The sequence below is a fragment of the Lissotriton vulgaris genome, chromosome 1_1 (genome assembly GCF_964263255.1).
Source record: "Lissotriton vulgaris chromosome 1_1, aLisVul1.2, whole genome shotgun sequence".
Lineage (NCBI taxonomy): Eukaryota > Metazoa > Chordata > Amphibia > Caudata > Salamandridae > Lissotriton > Lissotriton vulgaris.
In genome coordinates, this window is record NC_141685.1 from 1,006,510,209 (window position 1) to 1,006,530,615 (window position 20,407).

The 20,407-nt window shown below is 49.6% G+C and overlaps 1 protein-coding gene across 4 annotated transcripts in view; it reads left to right on the forward strand.

The window, feature by feature from the left end:
- The window catches only part of LOC147748392 (cAMP-dependent protein kinase catalytic subunit alpha), a 1,196,191-nt gene that overhangs the window by 854,627 nt on the left and 321,157 nt on the right, over positions 1 to 20,407 (forward strand). For all 4 annotated transcript variants that reach the window (XM_086961155.1, XM_086961164.1, XM_086961147.1 and 1 more), the window contains one exon: positions 13,702 to 13,784. In XM_086961155.1, the coding sequence (XP_086817281.1) occupies positions 13,702 to 13,784 (83 nt within the window). The remainder of the gene's footprint in view (positions 1 to 13,701; positions 13,785 to 20,407) is intronic.

Sequence of the window (20,407 nt, forward strand, 5' to 3'; positions counted from 1 at the left end):
CTCCCCCAGTCAAAGACTCTGGAATGATAGAGAGGAAGGTAGGGACAGACAAGCCCCATAGGCTGCCATTATGTGGCTTAAATAGGATACTGTGCCTTTAAGAGAACTTTCCAGAACTTCTCCCAGTATCCCAGAATGCATAGCAGGTCCCTCTACTTTCAGTTCTTTTTTCCGGCTCCTGCTTACAGTACCCTGGCATTGAGCTCTCCCTTGTTTCAAGGGTTTATTGGATATTTTGGCACTTTTGAGTTCTAAAAGTGTTGCAGTTTGCTTCTTAGTGTTCTCTTTCTCCTTTTTTGTGCTGTTTTTAGGCGTTTTAGGGCTCTAAAATGCCTGGCCTTTTTGATAAGTGCCCAGCATGTGGGAGGAAGAAGGCCAAGAGTGATCCCCATGATGTCTGCATCGTGTGCCTCCCTGAAGATCATGTCCCTGAGGATTGTGTCATCTGCCAGCAGCTTTCTGCTCGGACTCTGAGGGACAGACTGAAGATTAGGCTTTCTGGCCTGGAGGAGAGGCGGCTGCAGGTGGGTCTGGGCAGGCTGGGAAGGTTCCCTCTGCCTCTGCTGAGGCCTCTGGGGGGCTCCCCAGGGGTAGGAAGTCCAGCAAACGGTCCCGGTCTCCGTCGACGTCGATTGCATCGACGGCGACGTCGAGAGGGATGACGGCGGTGTGCTCCCCTTCTCCCCGGGGCTCCGGGTCGAGACGGCGTGACGGCTCGACGTCGAAGATCATGGAGAAGTCGCCGTCGAAGCCACCGTCGACGTCATCGTCGACGTCGAGGTCTTCCTACCGATGCCGAAGGCGAAGTGACAAGCATCGATGCTCGCCGCCGAGGCGGCATCGACGCTCGCCGTCGAGGCGGCATCGACGCTCGCCGTCGAGGCGACACCGTCGACCGACGTCGAGGAGCTCCTCGACGTCGAGAGCATCAAGGCGACGTTCGTCGTCGAAGACGGACCGCTCGACGTCGAGGAGGCGGCGTACGACGTCGCGGAAGAAGAGGTCGGCGTCGAGGAGTCGACGTTCGACGCCGAGGAAAAGAGGGTCGACGCCGAGGAGACGGCGATCGACGCCGGAGTCGAGGAAGCGTCGTTTGACGCCAGAAAAGCGACGCTCTGCGTCCAGCAGACAGCGGTCAGTGTCTAGGAGTCGGTCAGCCTCTCCAAAACGGCGCAAGAGGGATTCTAGTCCCAGAAGTCACGCTGCTTCAAGTGGAGGACGCAAGAGGAAGCGGTCACCTGCTGATGGGGCTGGCTCTCCGCACCCTTCGCCTAAAGGGTCACCGGGCTCGGTGTACTCAGAGGTGTACACACCATCTTGGCCCAGGACTCCGACTCCTCCTCCTGTTCCTAAGGAGGACCCTCCACCCAAACCTCCACTCCCTTCAGGAGACCCTCCACCACCTCCGGTCCCTCCGCATGGGCCCACCCCGCAGCCGAAGGTTCCTCCTCCGAGGTCCACTTCCCTGCCGTCTCTGCCTGTTCCTCCTAAGGGGACCCCAAAACCGAAACCCCGTGAGGAGCCAAGGAAGACCCCTCCACGAAAACAGACGGAGCGGCCACGAGCGGGCAGGTCTCGCTCTCGCTCTGGGAGGAGGGAGAGATCGCGACGCAGATCATCCACGAGGTCGAGACGCCGCCATAGGAGGCGCGCATCTCGCTCACACACGAGGTCCTCTGGGACCAGGGACTATTCTCCCCTATCGGGGTCACCGGACACGAGAGTGTCCCCGATAGATGACCTGGTGGCGTTCCATGATGTCCTTTTAAGGGGCGCTGCGAAGTTGGGCATATCCCTGACGGTGCCTACTCCGAAAACGTCAGTCATTTTTGAGACTTTACATCAAAAACACCTGTCTCGTCCTCTCCTGCCTCTGGTGCCGGGCCTGGAAGAACCGGCTATGGCCCTGTTTCTCACCCCTGCGGTGACGAGGGCGGCTCCATCAAGGTTACTGAAGAAGTACCGGGCTCCCGATTCGGATCCGGCCTTTGAGAACGGAACCTCCTCCTGACTCTGTCATTGTGACGGCGGCCCGCAAGCAGCATGCCACCACTCCGTCCTCCACGGTTCCCCCGGATAAGGAGTCACGGTGGATGGATTCGGCGGGGAGGAAAGTCTGTGGAACTTCCGCTACCTCTATGAAAGCTGCGAGTGCCACGGCGCTGTTGGGCCGATACGACTGCGCCCTCTGGGACTCCCTCGAGCGATTTGCAGAGCATTTACCTCGGGAGAAGCGTGAAGACTTCATGGAAGTACTGAGTGAGGGGATGCTGGTGGCGAACCAGATTATCAGCGCGGCAGCTGACTCTTCCCTGTTGGCTGCTCACGGATTTTGCCACGGAGTCAACCAACGACGCCACGCATGGCTCCAGCTTACGTCCCTGAAACCGGACGCACAGCAGAGGGTGGCCAACCTACCGTTCTCCGGTGAGACCCTCTTCGGGAAGCATGCGGACGATGAGATGGCCCGCATGAAGGCGGAGGCCGAGACACTAACGGCTGTGGGCCTGGAGAAGCCTAAAGAGACCAAGAAGCAGTACCGCCCTTTCCAGCGGCAGTTCGGCGGGCAAGGCCGAGGACGGGGCCAGGCTTCGGGGCAATCGCAACAGCAACACCAGTTCCGTAAGCTGTTCCAGAAGCGCCAGAAGGGCAGAGGTGGCCAGCAGTCGGCCCCAGCGCCCAAGGGCCAGGCTGGGTCTAGGCCCTAGGAACCTACTTCCCCCGGATCTGTTACCCACTCCGGTAGGGGGAAGCATTCAATTTTTTCTGGCAGAGTGGAGAAAAATTACTCAGGACAAGTGGGTGCTGAATATTGTTTGCAATGGATACAGTCTTCGGTTCACCAGCCCTCCTCCAGCAATTCCCCCGGTCAGCTCGCAGTTTCAGCTGCGTGAGCTTCAGGCGGAAGCGGATATCCTGTTGAGGAAAAGGGCGATAGAAGACGTACCTCTGTCTCAGAGAGGAAGAGGACTGTACTCCAGGTTCTTTCTGGTTCGCAAAAAGGACAAGAACGAGTTCAGGCCCATTCTGGACTTGCGGCAGGCAAACAAATGGATTCGCAGGGAAAAGTTTTGCATGCTGTCGTTGCATCAGATTTACCCTCAGTTGCAACAAGGAGACTGGCTATGCGCTATAGACCTACAGGATGCTTACTTCCATGTGCCCATTGCACACAAACACAGGAAGTTCCTGCGGTTCCAAGTCGGCACCAATCACTATCAATACACAGTACTCACATTCGGACTGAAGTCTGCGCCGAGAACGTTCTCGAAGTGCATGGCGGTGGTAGCAGCGCACCTGAGAAAGAACAAGGTGTTTGCCTACCCGTACTTGGACGATTGGTTGATCAAGGCATCCTCCTTCTCGGAAGCGCGAGCACACTTCCAGAAGACGTGCGTTCTCTTGAACAAGCTGGGGCTGCACATCAACATGGCCAAGTCTGTCCCGACTCCGGTCCAATGCATACAGTACTTGGGAGCCTCCATCAATACGCTGTCAGCAAGCGTGTCTCCTTCGGAAGAGCGACGATTATCACTCCTTCGGAAGGCTCAGGCTCTTATGACGACTCCATCTACAACAGTGAGGATGGTGTCTTCTCTACTGGGATCGATGGCCTCTTGTATCTTCCTGACGCCACACGCACGGCTGCACATGAGACCGCTGCAGGAGTGCTTGGAGGACCAGTGGGATCAGAGGAAAGGATCTTGGGACGACAAGATTCAACTGTCGCTGCATGCTCTTCAGTCTCTGAAGTGGTGGTGTTCGGCGGAGAATCTCCTCAGAGGGGTTCCCTTTCACAAGGACATTCCCACGCAGACTGTTGTGACGGATGCGTCTCTTCTGGGATGGGGAGCGCACTCCATGACTCTACAGATTCAAGGCACGTGGTCGCCGATGGAGGCCACGTATCACATCAATTTCCTGGAACTCAGGGCTGTTCACTTGGCTCTGAAGGCCTTTCTTCCGTCCTTCCAGACCAACTCTCTGCTTGTACAGACGGACAATACCACCACGATGTATTACCTCAACAAGCAGGGGGGCTCGAGATCACGCACCCTGTCACAGGAGGCGCAGACGATCTGGCACTGGCTCCTAGCCAGAGGACTGACGATAACGGCCACCCATCTACCAGGTGTGCAGAATGTTCAGGCAGACGCACTGAGCAGACTGGTTCATGAAAACCACGAATGGGTCATAAACGACGAAGTACTAGGAGAAGTCTTCGCAAGGTGGGGAACTCCAGATGTAGATTGGTTCGCCACCGCCGAAAACAGTAAGTGCAGAAACTTCGCCTCCAGGTACTTCCAGCAAGGGACGCTGGGGAATGCGTATTGGATCAACTGGACGAACAGCTTTCTGTACGCCTTTCCTCCCATTCCCCTGATTCCGGCGGTGCTCATCAAGCTGGCCCGATCAAGAGCTCGGATGATACTCATCGCCCCGGAGTGGCCCAGGCAGTGGTGGTTCACGGACCTACTTCACCGGTCTCTCCTTCCTCACATTCGGTTGCCGTGCAGGCCGGCCCTTCTCACGAAGTTCGGGGGACGGATGTTACACCCCAGCCTCTCGTCTTTGAGTTTGGCGGCATGGCTCCTGAGATAGTGCAATATGGCCATCTGAATCTACCCGATGATTGCATGGACATACTGAAGGAGTCTAAGAGACCTTCCACTCGGACTTCATATGCTTACAAGTGGAAGAGGTTTTGTATCTGGTGCCAGTCTAAGAACCATGATCCTACGACCTGCAAGGAAGATGTCATCCTTCCTTACCTTTTACATTTGGCGCAGTCTGGCCTTAATGTGCATTCCATTAAGGTTCATCTGGCTGCATTGACTGCCTACAGGAAATGCCCTTCACAGACTTCCTTTTTCCAGATCCCTGTGATCAAAGATTTTCTGGAAGGATTGAAGAAAGTATTCCCTCCTGTCAGGCTTCCCTCGCCTTCATGGGAATTGAATGTGGTGCTGTCCAGATTGATGAAGGAGCCTTTTGAACCTATTCATAAGGCTTCGTTGCAGCACCTGTCCTGGAAGGCGGCGTTCCTCGTGGCCATTACATCGGCCCGCAGGGTGAGTGAAATTCAGGCGTTGTGTTGTAATGAACCTTATACTGTATTTCATGCTGCTAAGGTTGTTATGCGTACTCACCCTAAATTTCTTCCCAAGGTTATTTCTGATTTTCATGTCAACCAGACTATAACTTTGCCTACGTTTTTTCAGAACCCTTCATCCCCAGCGGAGAGGTCTCTCCATTCCCTGGATGTTAGGAGGGTGTTGAAATTTTATCTGGATAAAACGAAAGATATTCGTAGGTCTGACCAGTTGTTTATCAATTATGGATCGGTCAGGACGGGTCTTGCGACCTCTAAGCAGTCCATCTCTAGGTGGATTGTGTCCTGCATACAATTATGTTACCAAAAGGCTAATAAGACCTTAGGAGGTAAGCCTAAGGCTCATTCCACCAGGGGCAAAGCTGCCACGACGGCTCTGCTCCGTAACGTGCCGATTGCTGAAATCTGCAAGGCAGCCACTTGGAAGTCGGTTCATACCTTTGCTAAGCATTACTGCCTGGACACAGACGCCAGGGCAGACGCTCAGGTTGGGCAGGCTTCGCTGCGGAATTTGTTCGCACAGTAGTGGCGTTATGTATTTATTCTCCACCGCCGCTTTGGTGTGGGGATGGGCTTGCCATTCTATTCACTAGATTATGACTATACACAGAGATCCCCTACTACAGAAGGAGTAGTTTCTGTCCTGTAACTCCAGTTCTGTAGTAGGGGTATCTCTGTTATAGTCATAAGCGCCCGCCCTCCTCCCCGGTGGAGATATTTCATCATGTAAAGAATGCGACAGGTCTGGCATGCTTCGCCTTCAAAAAGAACTGAAAGTAGAGGGACCTGCTATGCATTCTGGGATACTGGGAGAAGTTCTGGAAAGTTCTCTTAAAGGCACAGTATCCTATTTAAGCCACATAATGGCAGCCTATGGGGCTTGTCTGTCCCTACCTTCCTCTCTATCATTCCAGAGTCTTTGACTGGGGGAGGCAAGTTTCTCTATGGTAGAAACTGGCAGGCTGTGTTGTGTGTGGTGTTTTTTGGTGGAATTTCTAGTTGAAGTACTGGACAGTGTAGCCTGTGGATATAGGCTGCATTATTTGTCTTTAAATTCTCTCTTAAGTGTCTTTGCAGTTTCTGCATTATTTTGACAACTTAAGAGATTTTTTTTGATTTTTGGGGTCCACGCACATGGGCGGGACTATTCACTAGATTATGACTATAACAGAGATACCCCTACTACAGAACTGGAGTTACAGGACAGAAACTACTCCTTCAGCTTCATTGCGGTCCCTATAGATGCAGGGGGGTGACTCCTTCACTCCAAGGGAGATTACTTTGGGTGTCTTTGCCCACAGGCCTGGAGAGGAACCTGGATGAAGCACAGGCACAGACGATGAGGAAGACTTGCAGAACAGTGAGACCAGGAGCAGCTGGAGTCTTCTTTGGTGTAGTCTTGGTTCCTAGTGAATCCAAGGTGCTGAGACGGTTGAAGTGGTTTCGGATTTGAATATTGTCCCACAATGAATCTGAAGAACCACCCACAGGTATGCTCTTAAGTACCCGAGGGAAAGGGTTGGGGCGATTCAAGGGTCCCTCCCAGAGGAGAGGCTGGACAGAGGACATAGGAGTATCCTCCCCTCTGTCCAGCCCCTCCTCTGGACAGAGGGGAGGATACTCCCATTACCTCTGTCCAGTTTCGCGCCAGAATGGAAGCCAAGGGCTCCATTAATTGGCTCAAACTGGAGTATGAAAGGAGGACACCAAATATGCCCTTCAAAGCAGGTGTGGCGCTGGCAAGTGCCACCACCTCAGCCAAATACACTGTCATGTCTGGGAGGTGGTCACACCTCCCTGTGACCGGAAACCCATTGTTCTCCCTTACCCTGCTCGAGCTCAGCAGCAGCTGGGAGAATCGTGTCTTGGGTCGGCAGGAGCACTAGCTTGCGGGCAGACCCTGGAAGGCTGTTACCAGGAGCACTGAGGGCTTCCAGACGGAGCCCCCTGGTGCATGGTATCACACCTACAACACCAGTAACGGTGTTGTGGTATGATTCCAACATGTTTGGTACCAAACATGCCCAGGTTCGGCACAACCAATATATGGTTAGCAATCGCATAATGACCCATGGCCACTTTATGTATCCAAATGGCTGACCGCACTTACAAAGCCTGGAAAACCGACTCCGGGGTTTGTAGGGGGTATCCTGCTCATGCAGGGCACCTGCACACTTACAACTTATGTTATCTTATGTTAAGGGATTTGTAGCGCTAGCTGCTACTCAATAGTGTTCCGGCTCGAGCCCTAGAGTCATAGTAGACCAAAGCATAGGAGAACAAGATACAGGCTAATTGAACAGGAAAGTTTTTACGTTTTTCCTAAACTGAGAAGGATTCTTAAGACAACGCTAATCCAGCGGTAGAGAATTCCAGTATGTTGCGGCAAGTAAGGCTAATGAGCTACCCCCCTTATGTTTCAGACGATACCTCGGAACCCTGACTTCCCGATTGAAAGGCCTGTCTTAGGGGTGAGTTATAGGTTTGAAGTGCTGTGACCTCAGATATAAAGAAACTAGCACCAGCTTTCTCAGGCAGCAATGGCAGGCCTATAGTCACAGGTTGAGTGGTATGTCATGGGTGGCATAATACATGCTGCAGCCCATGAGAGACCCCTGGTGTACATATGCCCTGGGTACCTTAATACCATATACTAGGGACTGACATGGGTACACCAGTAGCCAATTGGGAAGGTACCAAATTACTTAACACTGTCAAATTTAGGGAGGAAGCACAGTGACTGGGGTCCTAATTAGCAGGATCCCAGTCAGACTAGTCAGAAAACGGAATAACACCAGCCTACTTTCCTACAGTTTCATTTAACTGTTTATTGAGAAATCCCCCAAATATTTTAGAAATGGATAGACCAACAGAGTACAGAATTTATAGTGATTCAATATCCTTTCTAGTCTTAGACCTCATGCTGTCATCACACTCCCATTTTGAGAAAACCAATAACTACAGCCCTGCACCTTGAGAACGATATGCAGATTATTCAACTAAAGCAGTGGGTTACAGGGCCCACTTACATTGCAGGGCATACTCTGGATCTGCTTTTTTTCAAACTTTGACTCAATTTCTATCCAGGATATCAAACCCCTCTCCTGGACAGATCACTCACTTATGCCCTTTTTAATCACGCGCCCAGCAAATCCTACTAAACCCTCGAGGCGCTCACAGAGGACAAGGCGAGCATGGAGGTTAGTCACTGAAGATTCCTTTCTGATAGATACATCTGCCGTGTGGATTCCTCACCTTGTGAATATCCCCCTTGCGTCAGCAACATTCGGAAATTCTTTTCGTAGCCTCGCGCCGACGTGGATAGGACGTCACAGAGACACGGCTCCGCTCGCGACTCCGCTGACGTCACCGACGCCTATATTAGGCCCACGCTGGCGTGATGACATCAGTTCCCTTTTTTCCGCGTCATCGACGCTAACGGTTATCGGGAATCTCTGTAGCCAACTGGTACTTTGTTGCCATTTTGTTGCATATTTCTGCTTCTTTGTATCATGTCTCTTCGACAATGTCATCTAAGAAGACCGGCTTCAAGCCCTGCAGGGAGTGCGGTAAAATGATGTCTATTACCGACCCGCATGATGACTGCATCGGGTGTTTGAGTTCCGACCATGATGTGGAAGATTGTTCTTCATGTTGGAAGATGAACCCGAAGGCCCTGAGGGAGAGAGAAGCCAAACTCCTTGTTGCGAAGGTGAAGGCTGGGAAGGAGAAATCGTCGAGGTCTCGTTCTCGAAGGGCGAGGGCGAGGTCGAGATCTGGTTCTCGAGAGAGGTCGTCTTCGAAGTCGGCTTCGGATCATGTTTCGAAGTTGAAGAAGAAACATAGGAAGAGGCGACATGAGTCCCGATGTCGTTCTGGTAAGGAGTCGGGCTCGAGGTCACCGAAGAAGGTACGTTCGAAGGTGGCTTCTCTGGAAGTCTCTGAGCCTGAAGGTGAGGCCTCGCCTTCGGAGTCGCATGGGCGATCTCCCACTCCGGCTCCGAATACTTCTCCGGCTCCGAATCCTTCTCCGGCGCCGTCCCCGGCCCGTGAAGAGGAAGAGGCTCAGGAGGATGTGGATTCTGCCCCTGTTGAAGAGCCGAATCCGATCCCTCCTCAGGACCGGCCTGATGGTTTTCAACCGCCCTTTCCTGCCCCAGGCCAGGACCCTTCAGCGTTTCTTAACGCTATGTATGGCGTCTTCTCAAGGGCGTGGTACCCCTCTGGTGCACCTTCGGGTCCCATGGGTCCTTTGGCTTTCAGCCTGGGAGTTCCTCACTCCTATCCTCCTGCTCCATTCATGCCTTACATGCCGGCTCCGACGCCGTATTGGCAATTCCCGGCTCCGCCGAAGTCGTCGACGCCGATTCCGGCGTCGCCCGCTCCAGATCGTCCTCGAGGGCATTCCTCTGTGCCATCGGATTCGATACCGGCGTCGGCCCCGAATCCGACGGAGCCGCAGGTGGATCCGGCTGCGAGGCGTATGAAGGAGAGGTCCAGAAGGGAAGCTCAACGCCTTTTGGAGGAGCAAAGGTACCTGGATTCACATTCTGGTGTTGAGGAAGGTGAATTGGAGGAGAGCTGTTTTGAGGAGTTGGCAGATTCAGGAAGTCTTGATTTTTCTCCAGAATGGGAGTTGCCCTCAGGCTCTGGTGCTCCTTCTTAGGATATCCAACCTTACCACCTAGTTATGAGGAAGGCTGCTGAACTTCTTCAATCGACTTTGCCAACGGTGGAGGTTAAATCCAATATCCTCACTGAGGTCTTGCATTCTCAGAATTCTCTGGTTGAGCCTTTGCTTCCATTTAATGATGCCTTGACGGATCCTATTATGGAGGTGTGGAAGAAACCATTGTCGGCTCCTGCGGTTTCTAAGAGTGTTGCGAGAAGGTACAGGGCTGCTCCTGAGGACCCGGCTTTCCTGTCTTCTCATCCTTCGCCAGAGAGCCTGGTCATTCAGGCTGCCTGTTCTAAGAAGAGTCTTAGTGCCTTTCCTCGGGTTCCATGTAAAAAGGAAGCGAAGAAACAAGACCAGGTTGCAAAAAAGACCTTTTCATCGGCAAGCATGGCGTTGAAGTCAACTAATGCCACTTGTCTGATGGGAAGATATGTGCATGCCCTGATGGATTCTTTGCGTGTCCTGGTTCCAAAAATTCCTGATTCCAGCAGGAAGGATTTTGAGGAAGTGATTTCTGATACTCAGGCGGCTGCTCGCCAGGTTATTCAAAGTGGTCTGGACACTGCCGACTCTGTGGCTCGTATCATGGGCACTGCTGTCGCCACTAGGAGGACAGCCTGGTTGAAGTCCTCAGACTTTTCGGCTGATGTTCAGGCGACTTTGCTGGATCTTCCTTTTGATGATTCTGGTCTCTTTGGGAAGAAAGCGGATGCGGCTCTTGAGAGATTCAAGGATTGCGGAGTGACAGCTAAGTCTTTAGGTCTCCAGATCAGAGGCACTTCTACCAACAGGAGGTTCAGGGGCTTTGGTCGCTCCTTTCGGAATTTCCGGCAAGGCCAACAGCAACAGCAGCAGCAGCAACAGCAGCAGCAGCAAAATGATATGTACAGATCGTACAGGGGAAAGCAAAGAGCGCGTCTTCCCTCCACACTTTCGCTAAGCATTACTGCTTGGATTCCGAAGTGAGGAGGGACGGCCATTTTGCGCGCTCTGTCCTTCAGGATTTCCTGGTTTAGAAGAGTGGACACCCTCCTCCGGGAGTGGGGACTGCTGTGGGACTCTATTCACAAGGTGAGGAATCCACACGGCAGATGTATCTATCAGAAGAACAAGTTACTTACCTTCGGTAACGCTTTTTCTGGTAGATACTATATCTGCCTGTGGATTCCTCACTGACCCACCCGCCTCCCCGTTGTCCACTCTTCTTTACCAGAGTTTCTATAATGTATTGTTTATATATTGTAATGTTAAGGAGTTGTTTCCATTGCTTTCTTGCACTTGCTTCACACTATGTGTGTTTCTCCTTGGCTATTGTGTATTGTGTATACTATGTATATTTCTACTGTCATTGGTCCGTCCGTGTGCCTCGATGGCACAGAAAAAAGGGCGGGACTGATGTCATCACGCCGGCGTGGGCCTATTATAGGCGTCGGTGACATCAGCGGAGCCGTGTCTCTGTGACGTCCTATCCACGTCGGCGCGAGGCTATGAAAAGAATTTCCGAATGTTGCTGACGCAAGGGGGATATTCACAAGGTGAGGAATCCACAGGCAGATATAGTATCTACCAGAAAAAGCGTTACCGAAGGTAAGTAACTTGTTCTTCGGTCCCATTTTTGCGCCAAGAACCTAGAGGCCTTAAGTGTGCTCCAAGACAATAGGGAAACAACGTATCTCGAAAAAGAAATCAATAACACCGTAGACTTATTTACATTGCCATTAAAGGAGTCGAGCAAATCTCAACCAGGAAAGTAGTATACACATGAACTCAAGGCACTTTAAAGAAAGTGCCAAATCACAGAGCATCACTGGAGGCTATCTAAACTACAAACAGATAGACAGACATACAAGACAGAACTGAGGAACTACAATAATGCCATTAAGAAAACTAAGAAGTCCTATTTTGCTAGAAGAATTAATGAGAATTGCAACTCAAGTAAGGAGCTGTAAAAAATAGAAAGGGAGCTATGCCATCCATTGAGCCTATCTCAAACTCTGTCACCCTAAGAGGAAGGCTGTGAAGAAATCAGATAGTTTTTCTCAGACAAAATTAGTAAAATATACTCCACATTTAACTCTAACACCTCACTGCCAGCAATCAACCGTGAAACTTCAACCCTCCCCACCCCCCTACCGATGCATCTGCATGCATGGGCAGCTTCTCCCCATTCACAGAGGTAGAAGTTGCAAAAACAATGGGGGAAGTTAAGTTGGTGTCTCCCCTTGACCCCTGTCCTCACTTGTCTTCACCCGGATCATTCCTATAATCTGCCCATACGTTACCGAGCTATTTACCAACTTGCTGGATACCGCAGTATTTCCAGAAATATGGAAACAGGCTGTAGTAACCCCCCTTCTGAAGAAAGCAGGAACAGATGTGCGCAATCTGGCAAACTTCCAACTATTTCCCAACTGCTGTACCTCTCCAAAGTCATGGAAAAATTGGTTAATAGACCGCTGTCGAACTATCTCGAGTCAAAAGATCTACTAGACCCCCTCCGACACCGGCTTTAGAGCCACCAACAGTACGGAAGCAACTCTTAGCTGTGTCTGACAAATCAGATCCCTGGTGGACCAAGGGAAAGCGGCCGCCTTGATTTTTTTAGATCTATCGGCGGCGTTCGACACTGTCTCACATAATCGCCTATTGGAGATTCTTTTTGGAAAAGGAGTCTATGTTAAAGCCCTTCAGTGGCTGAGCTCCTTCTTAAATAATAGAACACAGAGAGTACAAATGGGGGAGTTTTCATCTAAACCAAAACCCATCCGCTATGGTGTTCCACAGGGGACATCCCTGAGCCCCACACTGTACAATGTCTATGTGTCATCTCTGGCAAAAATCAGTGAGAAGTGGGGCTTTGGTATCTGCTCCTATGCAGATGACACTCAACTGCTGATAGCCATTGAAGAACAGCATGAGAACACAAGACTAAAACTGAATAACTGTCTCTCAGAGATGGCAACCGGGAAGGCAGAACACGGTCTCAAATTAAGCACAGGGAAATCAGAAATGTTACTCTTTGGAGGAGCTAAACTTGTCTGGAATACAACTTGGTTGCCCCAGACACTGGGAGATGCCCCAGCTTCAAAGCAATGTGCAACAAATCTGGGGGTCCTCATGGACAATACCCTATCCTTGCAGGACCACGTGCGGGTTCTATGTGGAAGAAGCTTCGCAATGCTGAAGCTTCTAAAAAGGTTATTTTCTTGGATCCCGCAAGACTGTAGGAGAACTGTCACGCTGGCATTACTGATCAGCAGACTGGATTATGGCAATGCATTATTTGTAGGCATGGCAGACTACCTTTTCACTCGACTGCAAGTGGTGCAAAATGCCACCGCCAAACTGGTATATAATAAAGACAGACCCAGTTCATCGTCCGAGTGCTTGAAACTACTTCATTGGCTGCCAATGTGCCAAAGAACAAAATTTAAGCTGCTCAGCTACACACACAAGGCCTTGCACCAACGGGAACCTCTTATCCTACGGAGGAAAGTTGAATTCTATGTACTCACTAGGTGCTTAGGATCACGGTCCCTAGCCCAAGCCAGAACAAAACGCAGTAAGAAAGTAAGAACAGGGGGTCATAGCTTTTCATACTTGGCAGCAAAACACTGGAATGATCTACCACAACAACTCCGTCTTACAGAGGACTATCTTGTTTTCAGAAAAAACTTAAGACTCACCTGTTCGCCGAAAAATAATACTGGCTAAATTCATAAATCACTCAGTTACACACCAGGAGTCTTAGCAAAGCGCTGTGATATCCTCTGGATGAATGTTGCGCTTTACAAATACGGTTCTGGGATCATTAATGGACACTGGCTCCAAGTAAGTGATCTCACTTTGTTGTTTAGGATGCATTGTATGTGTCTAGTCTTCAACATGTTAATGTTGTGTCTTTCTGCAGGATAACTCCAACCTTTACATGGTGATGGAATACATACCAGGTGGAGAGATGTTTTCCCACTTACGGCGGATCGGCAGGTTCAGGTAGGGGGTCATTCAAATCTGACTTCACTGCCACCCTCCTGTGCTTCAACTAAATGGGACATTACTTTGAGTTAGTGTTTCCTTGGTATTGTTTATCATCCTTTTTTTGCCAGTAGTGTTGTACTGTTGGTGGCCAGGTCAGATTTTAAATTAAATTATTCATTTCATTTTAGCATACCCACTGGTTTTAAACATCCTGCATCCACCTCCCTAATCAGCTAGAGTACGTTCAATCTTTATTAACTGCTGCATCTTTATCCTTTGGTTTTCAGGGTTCAGAAATATTAGTATATTCTGGTGTTGAATGTTAAGCATTATGAGCAACAGTACCTTACTCCAGTTTTGGAACTTTCATAATTCACCTGCTTGAATCATTCCCCTTCGTCGCGATAGGAGTCCCCGGTATATCAAAATAGCAATGCAAAGTCAACGTCCAGTGAACGCGCTAAAAAGGCCTCCAAAAAGACCACTCATGGGTCTTACAGACGCAGTCCATCAAAATCTCCTAATCAAATGGAAAAGGAGATTCAGGGGACAGTAAACCAAGGTAATCAAGATCTGAGCCGCCTGCATCACCTCCTCAGAGCAGGCATGCTTTTAAGAAGCCTTCCCTTGTCCTCCGTTTACCGTTCCCCCCCCCCCCCCCCCCCCCCCCCCCCCACACGCCCATGGATAAACCGCAGTGAATCAGAGAGCTGAGCTAGGTAGAATTTGACAACTTACACCAGAGATCACCTCACCTAGTAAAGTGACACTTTTAGTCCCTTTACACCTGCTGGAAGAACAAGATAAGGATGATGATATTTTTGGCTATAGACCTAGTCCACCACAGTTGCATGTGAAGTGTCAGCAGGACGACTATGATGAAGAATACGAGGAACAACATTACTAAATTCCTCAGGAGCATTATCACCAACAATACCAAGAAGAAATGATCTGCATTCCATCATCTGAGGAATCTGCATTACCACCTCAACAAATGCCTGTCCCTCCTTCTACTACTCAACAAGATCCAAATCTGATACCAACAGTTGCTTCACATCATTTCCTTTCATGCACACTGTGCCTTAGAGTGGCTTTGTCGATAGAGTTTTTAAATTCAAGTTGCTGTTTAGATGTCCCTAAACTGGGTTTGTCTTTATCTGTCAAACTCCATTTGGCTGACTTTTGCACAATTTTTCTCTGCCTGCAGAAGTGTGTCATAAAGATTGGCTCATACTGTTTGCCAACTGATTTTCCCATTCTTGGGTGACAGTACTCCAAAGCCAGCCCCATGGAGTATTTCTTCAGGTTTCATTCACCGCATGGAGGTGGACGGAGCCACGATCCAGGCAGAGTCCTGGTAACCAAACATACCCCCATTTTCGGAGTGCCTTCCTAGGTGCCCGCTACCGGTCCCAAGGAAATACTTCCCAGGTATGATGTTTCCTTGAAACGGTCTTTCTATATCTGTCAGACACTAGTGTTTAGAATTTGTGAGCTCATGTACTCTCCTGAGCTGAGCTTGCGCTATTTGTTTTTCTTTTACGCCTGCTGCTAGATAACTGTGCTCGCGAAACTTGCTGGCCACAAGCAGCCCAGGCACTCTATGGAGCCGTGTGAGCACGATTTTCCCAACTCCTCATCATAGCTTCTGCCTTCTTTGCAAGGGCACCCAACGTCCAAGTCCCTTTTCGAATAGATGTGGTATGCGGAGCCTTATTTCTGTTTACTGAGCTTCGGTTTGAACCAGTATTGGAACTTTCATAGATTCCCATGGCTTGCATCATTCCCCGTCGTCGGAATCGGAGTGTCGGTAAATAACAAATACCATAGCAGTAGGTACAAAAGAGGAAGAAAGGCCTAGGCCTCTTCTCATTTTGTAGCATGTCCACGTCTTCTTGTAAAAGAGAACAAAAAATTGCAATAACCAACTAATTAACCTCACCCCATAGAACCTCCCTGAGAGAACCTCAGAGCCTCAGATTTTCTACTGCACGTTGTGCTAAGGGAGTCTCTCTGAGCTCTGCTCAGTTTTCTCTACAACTTTGGATTTCAGCTACTTTTTTCTTCAAGATGTCAGATAAAGAAAAGAAGGCTTTGTTTAAGGCCTGTTCTAAGAAAAGGCTTTATGTGGAGGACAAACATAAGGATTGTATTTATTGCTTGTACCCGGACCACAAAGCCACTGATTGTAAAATCTGCAGAACATTCTCCACCAAGACACTGAGAGACAGGGAAGGAAGACTTTTGACCTGGCTACAGAATATGAAGTCACTGAAGGAGGTAATTTCTAGTGACAGTGAGGATTCCTGCATCAGCTTCTTCATCAAGGAGATCTAAAAAGAGGGGTTGGTCTTCCCCTTCAACCTCAACTGAACCTCCTGCTAAGGCCTCTCAAAAGACCTCTGATAGGTCTCATAGGCCCGGTCCCGGAAAATCTCCTCATCTAGGTGCAATGGAGAAGGGGGGGGGGGGGGGGACTTGTGACTGAGGTAATTTCTACACAGAAGGTAACTCAAGTGCCTTCTGTAGTCTCTCCACCATCTGAAAAGACAAAAGGGGTAAAAAAAAACCAGCATCTTTACCTCAGGAGGGAAATCTGAGAAGAAACCCCGCTCGTCGACAACGACTTCATCAGGTACGTCGACAACGGTTTCTAAAGAGCATCAGACGTCGATTATAGCTCCGTCGACGGTCCCGTCGTCGAGGGCTTCGACGACTACAGCTTCGGCGACGACGCAGGTTCCAGTCTCAGTGTCATCGACGATATTAATTACCTCGAATAAGATGACGCAGACGGTGGTGACGACGACTAAGATGACTATGGTGATGACGACGGCTACCATGATTCTGAAGACGAGCTCGTCGACAATGCCATTGACGATTTCTCCACTATTAACGATGATCCTTTCTCCGACGACTATTCCATCGATGACGACAATGTCGTCTACGATTCAGTCGACGGTGCAAAAAGTTAGAATTTCAATTAGAAAACGCCATATTACACCAGAGATGACATCTCCGCGAATGGTGACGACTTTTCCTCAGGCATTACTTTTAGATGAAGACTACCCTGATCAGAAGGATAGTCCTTATGGGGATGCATATAGTCCATCTCCGCTCCAGGTGAAATACCAGGACTAAGATTCTGATGACTATTATGAAGAACAGCGGCAACCCCCTCCTCGGGAGAGGCCTCAAGAACAGTCTCGTCAAAGTATGGTTTCTATGCCTTCTTCCCTAATAGGTGACCTATAGATCATGTTGATGGATTGTATAAGGAGATTTCCATCTCAACCCTCTGAATCCATGCAACCACCTCCGCCGCCACCACCACCGCCTCTTCCTTCGACTTCTACAGTTCAATCACCAGAGCCGGTACCTGTGGAGGAATGACAGTATATCACCACGGGGCAGGCGAATGAGCATGATGATGACTCCTCAGAGAATGATCGGAATGTAAGAGCAGTCCCAAACCCGGATAGAGAATGGGACAACTATATTATACCAGATCCCGCTTCACCTGTACCGGATCCTATGGATTCTTTTCCAGCAGACATCGGAGGTTTCCATACTCTTATGGAGAGAGCTTCGAAAAGATTTGGTCTTCCCGTTCCGGTTGTTCAATCGGACTGCTTTCTCTATGGTTTTAAAGAGCCTTATAGAAAATCCATTTGCTCTATTCCCGTCATAGAGCATATATGAAGTGAAGGTACGAAGGTTATGCAGTCTCCAGCTACTGGTATCCCTGTTCTACCGCGGCTGGAGAAAAAATATATAAAGTTCCTGATGGTAGTCTGGCTTGTCTGGTTGACCAACCAAGGCCGGGTTCAGTTATCTTCCAGGCGGCTCAGAGAAAGTCAAAGAACCCATTGGCTCCTCTTGCCTCACCGCCGGATAGAGAAGGCAGGCGTCTTGACAACGTGGGCAAGAGATTCTTTTCTATGTCCAGCCTCCTGGTTCGAGCCTCTAATGCACTGGCAATTTTAGGATGATATGATTGGCAGGCTCGGCTGTCCTGAGGGGCAAGGTTGGCTTTGGGCTACCTGGTTTCGCCATGAGTTACAGAATAAGATTTTGGATTTGCCATTTGAAGGTGACATGCTTTTTGGTAAGCATATAGATGACGCCCCTCAGGACATCAAGAAGGACACGGAAACAGGTAGGTCCTTAGGCACATTGCAATATCGCAAGGTACCTTTCCGAGGGGCAAAAGGTAAAGGTTTTTCAAATTACAGAGGAGGATACCAACAATGCTACTCCTCCTATTCACAATCCTCACAGACTTACAAGCCTCAATACTCACAACGCCAGGACCAGTCGGCGTCTTTCTCTCGCCAACCTGCAAGAGGTCGACAGGGGTGTCAAGGGAGAGTTTCTTCCAAACGTCAATAGTCGCCTCTCGGCTCTGTCTGCTATTCCTCCACCCCTGGTAACATCAGTAGGGGGCAGGATTTCTCATTGTCTGCACAGCTGGAAGATCATAACATCAGATTGGTGGGTCCTCAATATCATTCAGTTTGGCCACACGTTGGAGTTTCAACACCTCCCACCTTCCAGAGCCCCTCGCGCCACCGAATCAAAACATCTACAGCTTCTACATCTCGAAGCCCACCAATTGCTCATCAAGGGAGCAATAGAGCCTGTGCCTCTATCTCAAAGAGGAAAAGGGTTTTATTCCAGGTTTTTCCTGGTTCACAAGACGGAGGAGAAATGGTGCCCAATTTTAGACCTGAGGGAGCTCAACACCTATCTCATAAAGCTATCTTTCCAGGTGGTATCCCCTCACGATATTTTGCGCCTTCACAATCTAGGAGATTACATGGCTACTCTAGATCTCGAGGACACATATTTTCACTTACCGATCCACCCAGCTCACAGACGATTCTTGCGCTTCACAGTAGCCAAGAGCCATTTTAAATTAAAAGTTCTGCCTTTCGGGCTCAGATCCGCTCCTCGGATTTTCACAAAGGTTTTAGCCCCGGTGGCAGCGTTTCTCAGAAGACAATCTCTAGAGGTTTTTCCCTACCTAGACAATTGGTTGATAAAAGCTTCATCTTCTCAAGCAACTACAAGAGCAGTCACAAGTTGCATTCAACTTTTCAATCATCTGGGTCTACAACTCAACAGGAACAAGTCGGTCCTTCTCCCATCCAGGTCGGCCAAATTCCTAGGTTCCATTCTGGATACAAGATGCTGGAAGGCTTTCCCATCGGAGGAAAGACAAAGAAAGGTAATTTTCTCGGCTCGTCAATTGCAAAGGAGACTATCTCTATTGGTCAGTCTGTACAAATCGCTCCTGGGATCTATTTCATCCTGCATACCCTTAATTCCGCATTGCCGACTACGTATGCACCCGTTGCAGGAGCAGCTAGACCAGCAATGGCACCAGACGGAAGGCTCATTCGACGACAAGATAATGGTCACACCTCTCATGAGGAAAGCGGCCGATTGGTGGACGGTCAAAGTCAATATCTCAAAGGGTCTCACTTTCAAGATTGCTCCGTCTCCCTTGGTTCTGACCACAGATGCCTCGCTGGAAGGCTGGGGAGCTGTTTTCCAAGACCTACAAGTGAGCGGTCATTGGATGCCCGAGCAGCGTACTTTCTATATCAATCTTCTGGAGCTCAGGGCAATTCAGTTAGCTTTGCAAGCTTTCCTTCTGAGAATTCGGAATTCCACAGTACTGGTTCGTACGGACAACACGAGGGCAATGCATTATGTGAACAAACAAGGCGGAACTAGATTTCGAGTTCTTTCAAGGGAGGCCCAAGACCTATGGGAATGGGCAATTCTCAACAGAGTTTCTCTCTCAGCAGAACATCTCCCAGGTACTCAACACGACAGCGGATACCCTGAGTCGTTTGAAATCAGTCTGTCACGAGTGGGAACTGGATGAAGACACTCTCGACGAAGTCTTTACATGTTGGGGCACTCCGTCCATAGACCTATTCACAACCCCAGGCAACAGAAAATGCCAGTTCTATGCAAGCAGGGATCACCATTGTGGCTCATTGGGGAATGCTCTTTCGATAGCCTTTTCAGGCGCATTTGTTTACCCCTTTCCTCCAATTCCCCTGATTCTGAGGCTAATCAGGAAACTCAAGACTGAACCCTGCAGAATGATTTTGATCGCACCAGCGTGGCCATGCCATTTCTGGTTCACGAAGCTTCTCCTGCTTTCTCAGGATCAGCCAATTCACCTACGGCCCATTCCATCTCTATTGACAATGTCCTAGGACCAAGTGTTGCATCCAGACCCGAGCTCTCTCCAATTGCATGTGTGGCTCCTGAGCACCAGGAATTCCAGAGAAATATGATCTCATTTTGTGCACCTAGTACGAATAAGACCTATCGCGCGAAATTGAAACGTTTTTGCCTATGGTGCCAGAGACAGAATCTCCATCCGTTCTCTTCTGCTCCTCACCAAATATTGCCTTACATTCTCTCTCTGGCTAAGTCGGGCCTGGCTCATTCCTCCATTAAGGTACACCTGGCGGCATCTCTAGGTTCAGGCGGACAGCTTCAGTTCCTTCTCTCTGGTTCGCGAGGATTGTTAAACAATTCCTAAAAGGTCTTTTCAGGGTTTTCCCTCCAGTTCAGACTCTGCCTCCAATCTGGCAGCTCAATCTGGTTCTGAG